The following is a 12022-nucleotide window of genomic DNA, read 5'->3' on the forward strand; positions in this document are numbered from 1 at the left end:
GCTGTCTTTTTCGGAAAGAACATCGAGGGAGGTAACAGTCTTTAGAATAGCAGCCCACACCCCCGCCTTAAGGGAGAGCAGTTCCCTAGGTCGGCCATGAGACCATGAATCCACTTCCCACTGCTGTCCCGAAGTTAACCCCTCCCGGATTCTGTTTACCAGCACTATCTATGAATAAAGGAGAGCTCGAAAGCTTGAAAAACTGTTTGTTTGACTAAATAACTTATACCTATTTTCTCTAAAACTATAACTAAAAATACTTTTCTTAAATCTATTTTTCTTAAACGGCAACGTAAAACACACCAACTTAATTATGGATTAAGTTATCATAAGAACATAATTTTTGAATGAAAAAACAAAAACATTATCAATTATGCATATCCCTACTGCCTATGTACCGTCCTAATTCCACACCAGCCCGAACTTATGTGGCATGGCAGAAATTTTTTTCTCGAACTTAGATTTATTCCAAGTTATAATTTATTGACGTAATTAACAAATAATAATTATACAAATAGTTATCACGTGTAATTGAATTAGGTCTGTGATCTCCTCCTGCTGCTAACAAGATAGCTGACAAAATTGTCCTATTTTCACATTCTTCCAAGAATTCCTAGCGAGAACGATCATAAGCATTGGTCCAAGAATTCCTTGCGGGAAGGATCATAAGCAACAACTAAGCGCAGATACTTGACAGCCTCAGCATTGCGATCTTCCTTACTTAAAGCACTGAAACATCAATTTTAGTGACGAATAAAATACAAGTTATGCCTAGCAAATATAAAGTGAAAGAAAAGTGATGGAAAGGCAAACATGCCAACAAGTTCAGTTTTAACAAGCAAAGGATCCATAAGTTCCACATTTTTTGTTTGTTGATAAGTTCATATTTTCATTTTTTTTTTCAAACAGAAACCTTCCATTGCAGTTCTTAAAACACCCTCTCAAATATAAGAGAATCAATCCACCCAATTATTCACAATCATAGCCATCGAAGTTGTATCTTCTTTAAGAAAAAAGTAAGTAGGCATTGTCTTCTCTACGGTAACAATGTATTGACAAAAAAAAGGAAAAACACAGGTATTGTTCTTTTCTTTTTCTTTAATGGTATCACTTTAACTTATCAGGATTATCACAGTTAATTATATGGACTTCACAAATGATGGTAACTGTAGATACTTTTTTTTTATAATTGTCTCTCAAAGCATCATAAGCATTTGAAAAACCTGTAAAATACCTTTCCTATTTTTTTTTCTAGCACAAGAACTTGACTATAAATATGTATATATTCAAAAACATATTATTATTTGCTTGTAATCATACCTCGCAAGTAATAATAAACCATCAAAATAGTGTGCTTTGCTCTTTGGGTCCTCTGGTTCTTCCAGACTTGTGATTCTTTCTAGGTGCATAATTCCTTCTGCATTCTTCCCCTACACCAAAAAGAATAAAATAATGAAAACATGAGACGCACCATTTATATATATATATTTTCTATGCAGATACATCAATCAAATTCGAAAGGCTGTCAAGTCAACTCAAATAGTTGGAGTCACTAATTACTATGCCCAGCATAATGCGGCTCCTTCTATCACATTCAAGTGGGGACAAGGGTTGGTATTACAAAGTAATTTAGATTAATCTCAGATGACTAATCACTACAGAGTGTAGTGAATAAGAGTGCACAGAGGATAAATAAGGAGAAAAATAGTTCCCTCCAGAAACACATGAATGACGAATAGTGACAGAACATCCCTTATTAACAAAATCTGTAATGTAAGGCTGCATTTTACTCTACAGCAATAACAAAAGTGTTCATGGTTTTCACCTGACGAATACAGGCAACACCTGCCCATTGTGATGCAAGAATAAGATGATCCACATCCTCCGCTGTTGGATGGCCAGTAAGAATGAGCTGAAGGGAAGTTAGAAATAATAGTTTCAGATTTATGTGGAGTAAAGCATGCAATTTAGACAAAAAAAATTATTTACAAAACTCAGAAAGAAGATATATTTAGTGTCAGAGAAGTTAAAAGATACTAGTATCAAAAGATTGCAAATGATGGTGCATCGTTCATAAATGAAAGAATGTCATCCAGAAAATTGCAGCATATAAAAAGAGGTTTCTAACTTTCTATAGCAAGTGACTGGAGACAACAGTAGCCCTCTTCAAAATTTTGTGATAATTAGAGATCATTCAAAAAGAAAGCCCTGGAGTAAAATAGTGGTTGAAAAGAAGCCAATAAAAGAGGTGTAGGTTACATTGGAAATAGCACGCTCTAAATGATCAGTTGCCTCTGCATGGAGTCCTTCTTGCAGTCGAGCCTGCCCCATAACAATTAAAGCCTTTACATGGCCAGAGTCCTTCTCAAGTGCCATTCTGTAACCAAAAGAAAATTATGCAACACAACATGCAATAAGTTGGTTACTGGATTATAAATGTAAAAAAAAAAAAAAAAAGAAAGAAAGGAATAAGTTGGTCATCTGGACAGAAGAAGAAGAAGGCAACAGCAATTTACTGCAACAAAGGAATAGCTCTGGCTCTATGCCCACTGGATAAGAGTTTAACAGACAGCTGTCAACATTGACAATATGAAAAAGTGAGAAAACTTGTAACATCTCCACAATGCAAATACTTTATTTTACTTGTACAGCACCACTCACTACTAGTAGTTCATGAGGTGACAAATTTTCTGGAGAAACTTTGCGCAGTTCATGTGCAACCATTTCTGCAGAAAGTGCAGGTGCTTTTGGAAAATCCTTGTCCAGTAACCCTAATTTTGCACGAACAACAGGAAGTTTGAGAGATACTTGCTGCAAGATTGATTATATCGTGTCAGACAATGAAACCCACTCTTATCATTCCTGCTTAGGAGTTAAAACAATGAACTTCAGAATAAAAGATGAATTTGTAAAGTAGATCCTAAGAACACAAAGGGAAAGCTAGGGCAAAAAGGCTGGGATTAATTTTATCTGCAATATTACACTACTCAAGGTGCCAAAAGATGGCACTGCCCATTGTACACTGGCAAGGACAGTTGAAAGGTTTAAGAATGGAAATGACAATCTGAAGAAAAAACTCCCACCAAACTATCTCTACCCAATTAGAGCATCAGACAGCCAGACTTATTATTCTCACTTCTCAGAATCCACAAAGCTTTGCAAGAAGCAACAAATCCAAAAGTATCAAAAAGCAGGCGCAACTGTAAAGTGCTTTGCACATGAGTGATTAACAAATGATGTTTGCTAAGTCAGATGTGAAGCTAGGCATGCCAATGCTTTCCTATGACCATGTCACAAAAAATTGGCATCCCCCAAGTAAGCTAATAAACCATGTCAAAGGACTTCAAACAACACGTTTCACAAATAGAGCTATTTCTTTTGTCTGCCAGTTCATTTAGTTCTCCATATACCAGAAAACGCAATTATAGAGTCAGAAAGCAAGAAAGCAGCCAACCACAACTAGATGATTCTGTACAATGTTTAATAGTGAAAATCCTTTTTCCATTTATCTGACCACATTGAAAGCTTTTGTACCTTCCTTACCTTTTGTTAAGTTTTTAAAGAGGAACTATGTCACCAAATGTATTATGGTTGTTCAAGGATAAACTCCCCAAGGAAATTCACCTTTTCGAATGAAGCAACAACTGTAATTCTTTCCTTGGACAGATAAAAACATACTAGAAAATAATATCACAAGTATAACCAAGATAAAATCTGCAAGGTATGGAAAGGTAACAGATATATCCTGAAACCGTAAAGTGTGATAACTAACCTGTATTGCAGTTAATGAACTGTTGGTAACCCAGTAAACTAGACTTCCCTGAAAAACAAAACAGACAAAGCAAATGTGAATCTGCACCAGGAAGGGTGTACAGAGAAGCTCAATATCAAAATAAAGGGGTTATCTTTCCAGATCAAAGGTACTGTGAGTGGAATCCTTTTATCATATCTTTATAATCGCTTACTAAACAAGCTGCAAAAATAATAATGCAATGACTTCATAAGTGCATTGTCATTGGACTTTGCTTAGTGTCCTTCCTGCGTTGTATGAGGATGAATAATTGTGATATCACCAATGCAGTGACGTGGAATGGATCAAAGGGAGTGTAAAGTCATTGAATGCATGAAGGCCTTGTGGCTTGAAATGTGGAGTGTAGGAGAGAACATAATGAAACCATTCCTCAGACTTCGACTCAATAATTCATGAAAACATACATTTGATCAAAACAGAAGGTCTGTATTGTTTTAGCAAAAAGCAAAAAATATATATATATATATTTACGATTAGAAGAGACATTGCAATATAGAAAACCTACATGAAACACTAACAATCATTTATAAAATATAACTATCTTTAAAAGTGAATAAAGGAAAAGAAAATTATTATTGGTTTGTCAATTGGTACATAAAAAATCCATTTCAAAGGATTGCGTTTTCCAAATCATATGGAGTTTTCACATTACATCTTTCTATGTTGTTCATAAAATAATTTTTTATAACTATTATTCATAAAACTTAATTTAATATATTTAATATAAGTATATTTTAAAAAATACTTAATTTCAATGGTTTGAATAATGCACACGTCAGAAATCACTAGTTTAAATTTCCAAGGTGGTAAGCTAAGAATAAACCAATATCATATAACAGGCTAAATTCCTAGAAACATGAAGTCATGCTATGTTACCTGTGGAATGCAGTAACCAATGAAAAACAAAGGCAGCATCATAAAATTCAGATATTTCCTGTAGTACTGCAATAACAGACATTTTCAATCACTTGCATGAACCAAAATGATACTGCACATATGAGAAGGAGAATTCAATCATTATTCAAGAATTAAGCAACCAATGAACTTGTAGTGCTCACTTCTGATAATAAGCCCAATAGGCCACTTGTGTTCCGAACAGAAGATCTGTCAAAAGAGAACTGAAAAAAATATATCAGACGAGTCAGTGAACTATCCAAACCATTGCCATGTATAGCTAATCAAACCTTTGCTACCAAACCTAACATCTTTAGAAACTGAAACCATTTCCAGTAAAAAAAAATAAAAGATTGTCACGAGGCAAAGATATGTTAAGAGCTATTATTCATCAAACTACTAATGCAGCACATTGTCAAAGGTATGGGAGTAACCAAGTGTAAATCCAACATTTTTGAAACAGATATCTTTTGTACCTTGTCTTTCAATTCCTCTATTAACACAATTGCATATCTCATTCACCAGAAGGAAAAAAAAAAAAACAGAGAGAGAGTGAGAGACAGTATAGGGCCCAATACGTGAACATTAACACCGTGCAAACCAGCAATAAGAAATGGAAAGATCGGGCCTAAAACACCATGAGGAAGTTCAGTCAAGTTCTGAAACCATAGAGCGCCACCCTGTAATTAATACAGAAAAGTTTCACAATTAGTAATAGGGCAAGTAATTCAAATGCAATGAAATGCATGATTATAATTTCTCAACTGTATCAAAGTAACTGAAAACGAAGATTAAAAACAGAAGTTATCATGCTGTATAAAACCAATACTCCAACATTAACCTCATAGTTGAACTAACAAACTACAGTCAGCGCCTGAAAATGTAAAGAAAATACAAGTCCAACAAAAGTCTGGTAACTTAGCTATAATAATAATAATAATAATAATAATAATAATAATAATAATAATAATCCCATCATTTCCTTACACAATCAAACCCAGGATGATTATCCAGACACATTCGTCGAATACTGGTCATCCACAAGAGAAAGCACGGTATCTGCAAATAAATTGAGAGAAAAAGGCGAGATTAATAACTAGATTAAATCTCCAATTTTTGTAACAGGAGAAAAGGGATAGATAGATTTGGTCCACCTGTACAGAGAGGAAAGCAAGAAACCATAAATAAGAAGGGCAGCCAATTGCTCTTCTTTCGTTTCTAAAAAGAGATATCTGCTCGATATAGCTTCTTCCTGATAGAGGTGGTGGGAATAGAGGAGGCACTATGAGAAATAAATGCAAAAAATAAAAATTATTGTAGCTTAAAATTGTAATTCTAAAAAAAAAAATACTTGGGATGAAAATAAAAATAAAATAAAACAAATACCTACATTTAGAAAAAGACCGAGAGATTTTCTTAATCTTGTGCATTTGCAGAACATGTAAAGGAAAGAGCGTTAATCTCATTGCCAGTGTTGATGAAGCAATGATTATCCACCTGCATGATTTAATTTCTTTCTTAAAATAAAACAACTAAACCAAAATTGAGCAGAGAGAGTGAAGTAAATTGCCTGACCATGGGAGACCAGTGAGATCATGATATGAATCAAGCAACCAAATCATTGAGTCTACCGGAAGAATACCGTTAACAACTCCATCCTCGGTCTCGGTGGAGACAGGATCAGCAAATTCTTCGAAATTGATAGATTCGGACGCGGTGCGAGTCGACAAGGATCGACAGGAAGGGAAATTAAAAGAAGCAAGTGAGTTGCGAGACGATATCGCATTTGAAGGTTGTGAAGTGAGAGAATTGGGGTTAGGGCCAGGGCTAGAGTTCGTGAGGGGACGAGAGAGCGTGGAGATAGGACGAGAACGACGGAGGGTTGAGAGTAAAAGACTGCGAGTTGCCATTACTACTTCTGCCTGAACAGAATACCGGAGTCTTTATTCTTTGTAACCTTAAAGACTCATTATTTCCAATTCTTTATTTCAAAATTAATTTTCTCATTTTATATTTAGAAACATGGCTGGCGTGTGTTTTGAGAAATTTAGATCATTTTATTTATGCTGATTTCAAAATAAAATTATATATATATATATATATATATTATTTAAATACATTTTCAAATAAAAAAATATTTTTAAAAAATAATTATTATTACAATACCTAACAAAATAACTAATACAATTATAGTTTGTTGATGAGGATAATCAAAAGTAGCTGTATAATTATTATTTTCAATCAAGTAAAAAAAAGAAGAAATTTTCTTAAGGGATCTATTTTTGTTAAGAACTTAACAATTAATAATTACTCTAAGTGCTATGTTCTTCGATTCTTTCTTTTCTACATTAAGGGCTGTTTTTTCGAACATTACATAGGTTTTTTTTTCAATCCCTTTCAAGTCTCCAACTAATTTTGTGGAAAAAACTCTATAAAATACGAAATAAAAATAATTAATGAGATAGTTTTAGTATTTATATATACTTGTGTTTTTAATTTATAACACAGGATCCTATATGAATTTTGTTCATTTCAAGTTTATTATTCTCTCTTATGCCAATCAAGCTATAGACAGTCATTTCTCTTGCATGGTTAGAGTACAGTTTTTTTTCTTTTTTTTTCCTTTAACTTTTTCAAAATTCTATACTAATTTAAATTAATTTTCATCTTCTGAAGATCAAGCCACTCACAGGCTCAAATGCATGCCATAAACAAATGACAGGGGATTGATTAAAACCGAGCCAGAAACCCTCTGGCAATGCTTCTGGTATTAAATCCTCGCCATTCCTTGCTATTTATCTGAAGCCGTTTTAAGCGCACACTTTAGCTGTCAACAGGAGATTGTATAGACTCGGCGGTCTGGCAGTACATTGGTTTCCATCAACATAAAAGGTGTACATTTTTTGATTGAGAGGAAAGAATCATTGATGCTATATAAATCTGGTTGACAGGAAAAATATCCGGGGGCTGTAGAAGATAATCAGCTAGCTAGCTCTTCTGCACGCAATCAAAACAGCACGTACTATGCATCTCCCTTTTCAGTTACTCTGTGGTTGCCTTTCTTTGTTTCAGATTGAAGGAAAAAATTCTTCTCAGTTTCTGCGTTATCAATCCTTTACCGTTACGGAATCTATATTCAGAACTCTATTTGTGCTATCATGGCTTGCCCTGAAGTACTTGGACAATCTCTTCTGCTCTTGATTGAATGCCCTTGAGATACTCGATCAGAATGCATTGCTGGTATGAACCTCCTTCCTACAAGTGAGAGAAGGTATGTAAAACGGGGGTATGTCTCTGTGCGTGATTTGTGTGTCATAGGTGGCATGTGGTGTGGTGTGAGGCTGTAAGAAATACATGATGACAAAAATACGAGTGGCTAAAATTGAAGGTAGAAGGTTTTATTACTGTTCGGATCAATGTCCTCTCAATTCGTTTCTTTAATGACTGCGTGGTGTTCCTCAGGAGAAATTCCCCCTTTGCCAACAGTCATTCCATTGAGCAAAATCTTGTTCCATTTTTCTTCAGGAGCTGCAGCAAACAAATGTCTGAAGTGAGACTGGATGCCCTATCAAATGATCCTAAGATTCCTACATAAATCTTTTGATGGTCTAGAAAAACTTGATCCAATGCCGAGACAGGTTTAACTTATATGCCACTTGGCAAAGATCAATCCAACAGGTAGATGTTTGCAAGGCTAAGCTTTCCAAGATCAAATTTCATATGCCCAAGCATATTTGTATTGCCGCAACTATCTATATTTACGGCTCATTTTTATTCTGGAAGCACAATAGTTAAGGAAGATGGCACCTTCGATTATAGTCTCCAGAAACTGCCCAGCCTTCAAAACTTCCTCTCCTGCACCACAAACATAGACAATACTAGCTGTTCAAGGCATCCAGCTTATAAGTTCAAGCGAACAGCAAGAATATGGAAGTGAGGATTATTCCAAAGACAGGAGGGAAATGGAAAATAGAGATAGCAAATGAAGATTTATGGCATAGAAATTTTAAATTCCTGATAGTAACCAAACTCTGGAATAAAATTTTGCAGACGATTCTAAAATACCAAAAAAAAAAAACTGTATAATCACAAAGATTCACCTCCCTGTAAAAGATAAATGAAGTTCAGAAAACCTAACACTTTGAAAGATCAACAACAGCATCACCCAAGCTACAAAACTAGGTCTAACAATTTAATTATATGTTGCTTTTTAAAAATATTTTTTGCTTGAAAATATCCCTAATTATAGGCATTATTTCCAGATATTTTATACATCTTGGCATGGTGACCAGCTGCATTTTTCAATTTTGCAAAGACTATCATTTTTTATGACATAATTTTGAAGTAATGATGTAAAAGTTACACAATTTGTTCGCATAACTACGTTTGGAGAGAATACCGGAAGCATAGAGTTGCAGAACCTTTAGCAACATGGCCTCAAGCCCTGGCTTGTCCCCGTCTTCTTTTGCCTACCAATGAGTATAAGATGAGTTCTCACCCATATTCAAAGAAAAGACTCGTATTAGTTCGTCTAATAAAATAATAAAAGACTATCCCACTTCTGCCCTCATCTCATCTGACAAACACCCGAATTCACTTCGACTTATAATGCTTGCAAGATGCTTTTGATGATCAACACAGATCATGAGCAAAAAATAACACACGGGTATAAATGTCTTCCTGCCAAGACCATATGCAGACTTTGAATCCATTCAAGAGAAATTTAAAACATTTTGCTTATGATCTTTCACTGTCCAGAGAACAGTCTACTGAGCAAAAAAAAAAAAAAAACTATTTCAGATATGTACCATAGAAACAGAAAGCACTCACTTGTGGTAGTTGTGCACTAACTTCTGAAAGGAGCCCTTCGTCTAGTTGCCCTTCTCGCTCCCTTTGAATCATATCCTGATGAATGAAAGTATAAAAAGTTGCATAAGTTCAATTGAGAGAATGAAGGCATTGACAATGAAGAGAAAAAGGAAAATCTGAAATCAAATCGAAGCAAAAACTTACTCTCTACGTTAGTTTGAGAGCCTCTGGATCTCCAGGAAGCCAGTGAATCTCTTCCTCTCCATCAACTATGCGTTTCAAAATTGCCTTGAGAATATCAGTAGCTGACTCGATCCTTTCCTACAGAAGAAAAAATAAGGAGGAAGAAGAGAAGTCAACAATAAAACTGTTACATGTTAAACAATAAAGGAAAACAAAGAAAACTGCTTATGAGAGGAGGTTGGGTTGGGTTGTTGTTTACACTGGTCTTATGGACCAGAAGATCCACCATACTCATCACAGATATTGCCAACTCCTCATAATCTTCTGCAAAAATACAAATAAAGCCAAAGAAATTCTTAGAAAAAGTAAGAATAGGAATCAAGTCATCTTCATAAACATCATCAAAAATTAGAATTAAGCAGGTGGAAAACCATGCTTTATCATCCTCTGATTTGCAGGAATCAGTTCGAGCTGCAAGTCGTATCCAAAAACCCTCATTGAAAGCTAGGACATTTCAACAACAAGCTTCTGCAGCTGTTCACATAAAAGAAAATGCAGCTAGGCTAAGAAAATAAATCCAATAAATGGAATTTAATGAAAGGCAAACTACAAAGGAGTTTATTGCTTGTCTAGGATTTGCATCCCTCAGCATGTCTTTCAGCCTATCCACTTATATGTCTTTTTCAATGATTCCTCTGGATCTTGATAGACTGCACAGATTAGAGTTCTCCTATTTTACAACCAACAGCTCCGTGTTATCAGATAAGAAACCTCAATTCAAAAAAAAGATTTGAGAAATACAATTTTTCTTCATAGCACATCCGAATTCGAAACCTCAATTCTCACCTAACCAACTCTCAAATCCACCTGCTTAACCTAGCTAGGGCATTGCTAATCCAAACTAACTCATAGACTAGTCCCATCTCCTAATCCAAATCCTTATTTTTCCTTTCCTTATCACTCACCAACCCGGCCCGTTGTAAACATAATTTACAAGTCCAACAAAACACTAATGATCATTTCTTTCTTCAACAAAAAGAAAACATAACCCTAATCACTTTTTTTTTTTTTGGATACAGAAAACTTCACTTTCCAGAAAACACATTTTGTAGATCTAGATGAGCGAGTAAAATCCCGACTGTTCCAGATTCTTACAAGAGGTGCACATCCTGACTAGAACTCAAAACCTGCTATGCAGATCTCAAACCCTTTACCATCACGCTACACCCCTTGAAGCTAATCACTTTATAAGCTAGTAAGCACAGGAAACAACAATAAGCCAGCTGAAGCATGCGAAACGCCGATAACTAAACATTGTATATCAGACATGGGATCATTACCTCCTCTTTGACTGTGTTCAGGATCGATTTTGATAAAACCGAGTTGAACTTCTACACAGTGAGAGGCATAAATATAGAGAGAAAACATGAACATGAACTCCATTCACCAAGTTGTGCATATGAAAGTGAGAGTGAGTTTATTTACTTGGTGGTTATGACTTGAAGGGGAAAAGGGAGAGTTGAAAAGAAGAGGTTTTGGATGCATGAGCAAACAGTGTGGTCATGTTGGTTTACAGTGCAGACAGTGGCGGGAGAAGCCAGTAACAACTAACGACCGTTCAGTCTGGTAAGCAAATCTTTGATTATTGAGTGGCCCTTTTGGTGATGAGTGAGCAATGAATATGATATGGCAAGGCAGACAAGATGCAAACGGAAGGATGTTTGGAGTGGGCCGTGCTTGTGAGAAACCCGACACTCTGGACTCTGTTTAACTGAGTTCGATCGATCCTTTTCTTTTTTTCTTGGTTATTAACATTGGGTTTCGTGTGTAATGGGCCAAACTTCGATCACAGGTACTGTATCCGTTCCGTTATCAAGATACAAGTCCGCGACCAGACAGGAAGAAACTTTAATTTTGTAAGAATATTTAAACGTCAATAGTAAAACAGAAGTGTGTCCTTTTAGAGCTGGCATCCGTACAATCTATATACATAATTGATATATTATCACAATTCGTGTATGTGTGTACTTTAATATCTCTGTATAGTTGGTGTGTATATTTTTATAATATCCAATTAAACTCTTAAAATTGGCAGGTTGTTTCTTAAGAACTATACAATTTTAAGTCAAGATAGTTCATGATTTTAATTTAAAAAATCTTCTCTTATTAATAAAATTGGAGATTCACTACCAGAAAATTGATAAATACAAACGGAAATACCGAGGGAATATTTCCGTCGGTAAATTTCCGAGGGATTTTACCGATGGAAATATTCCCTCGGTATATACCGAGGGAATTACCGTGGGAAAAAAAATTAAAACAAAG

General features: G+C 35.2%; 1 protein-coding gene and 1 pseudogene across 2 annotated transcripts; both read right to left on the reverse strand.

Annotated features, from left to right (window-relative positions):
• Positions 1 to 462: 462 nt before the first annotated feature.
• On the reverse strand, positions 463 to 6678 carry LOC7456346 (ALBINO3-like protein 2, chloroplastic). Of its 2 annotated transcripts, none has more exons than XM_024608048.2 (14): positions 6281 to 6678; positions 6096 to 6202; positions 5860 to 5987; positions 5693 to 5764; positions 5284 to 5385; positions 4870 to 4929; positions 4688 to 4753; positions 3773 to 3820; positions 2662 to 2811; positions 2517 to 2572; positions 2260 to 2377; positions 1826 to 1912; positions 1321 to 1430; positions 463 to 729 (listed from the first exon to the last, which is right to left on the reverse strand). In XM_024608048.2, exons 1-14 carry the CDS (start codon positions 6613 to 6615, stop codon positions 627 to 629), a joined length of 1542 nt encoding a protein of 513 aa, XP_024463816.2. In that variant the 5' UTR covers positions 6616 to 6678; the 3' UTR covers positions 463 to 626. The 2 variants fall into 2 exon arrangements, with proteins under 2 accessions (XP_024463816.2, XP_024463817.2); XM_024608049.2 differs by having other exon boundaries at positions 6276 to 6418.
• A 753-nt stretch (positions 6679 to 7431) lies between these two features.
• On the reverse strand, positions 7432 to 11529 carry LOC18102148 (uncharacterized; annotated as a pseudogene).
• Positions 11530 to 12022: the final 493 nt, after the last annotated feature.

The sequence above is a fragment of the Populus trichocarpa genome, chromosome 9 (genome assembly GCF_000002775.5).
Source record: "Populus trichocarpa isolate Nisqually-1 chromosome 9, P.trichocarpa_v4.1, whole genome shotgun sequence".
NCBI lineage: Eukaryota > Viridiplantae > Streptophyta > Magnoliopsida > Malpighiales > Salicaceae > Populus > Populus trichocarpa.

Coding starts and splice junctions, on each gene's coding strand:
- LOC7456346 (XM_024608048.2), bottom strand. CDS start 6,615: ATGGCAACTCGCAGTCTTTTACTCTCAACCCTCCGTCGTTCTCGTCCT. Junction 3,821..4,687: donor TTGGTTACTGCATTCCACAG/GTAACATAGCAT, acceptor TTTGTTTTTCAG/GGAAGTCTAGTTTACTGGGT. Junction 2,812..3,772: donor GTTCATTAACTGCAATACAG/GTTAGTTATCAC, acceptor TCAATCTTGCAG/CAAGTATCTCTCAAACTTCC.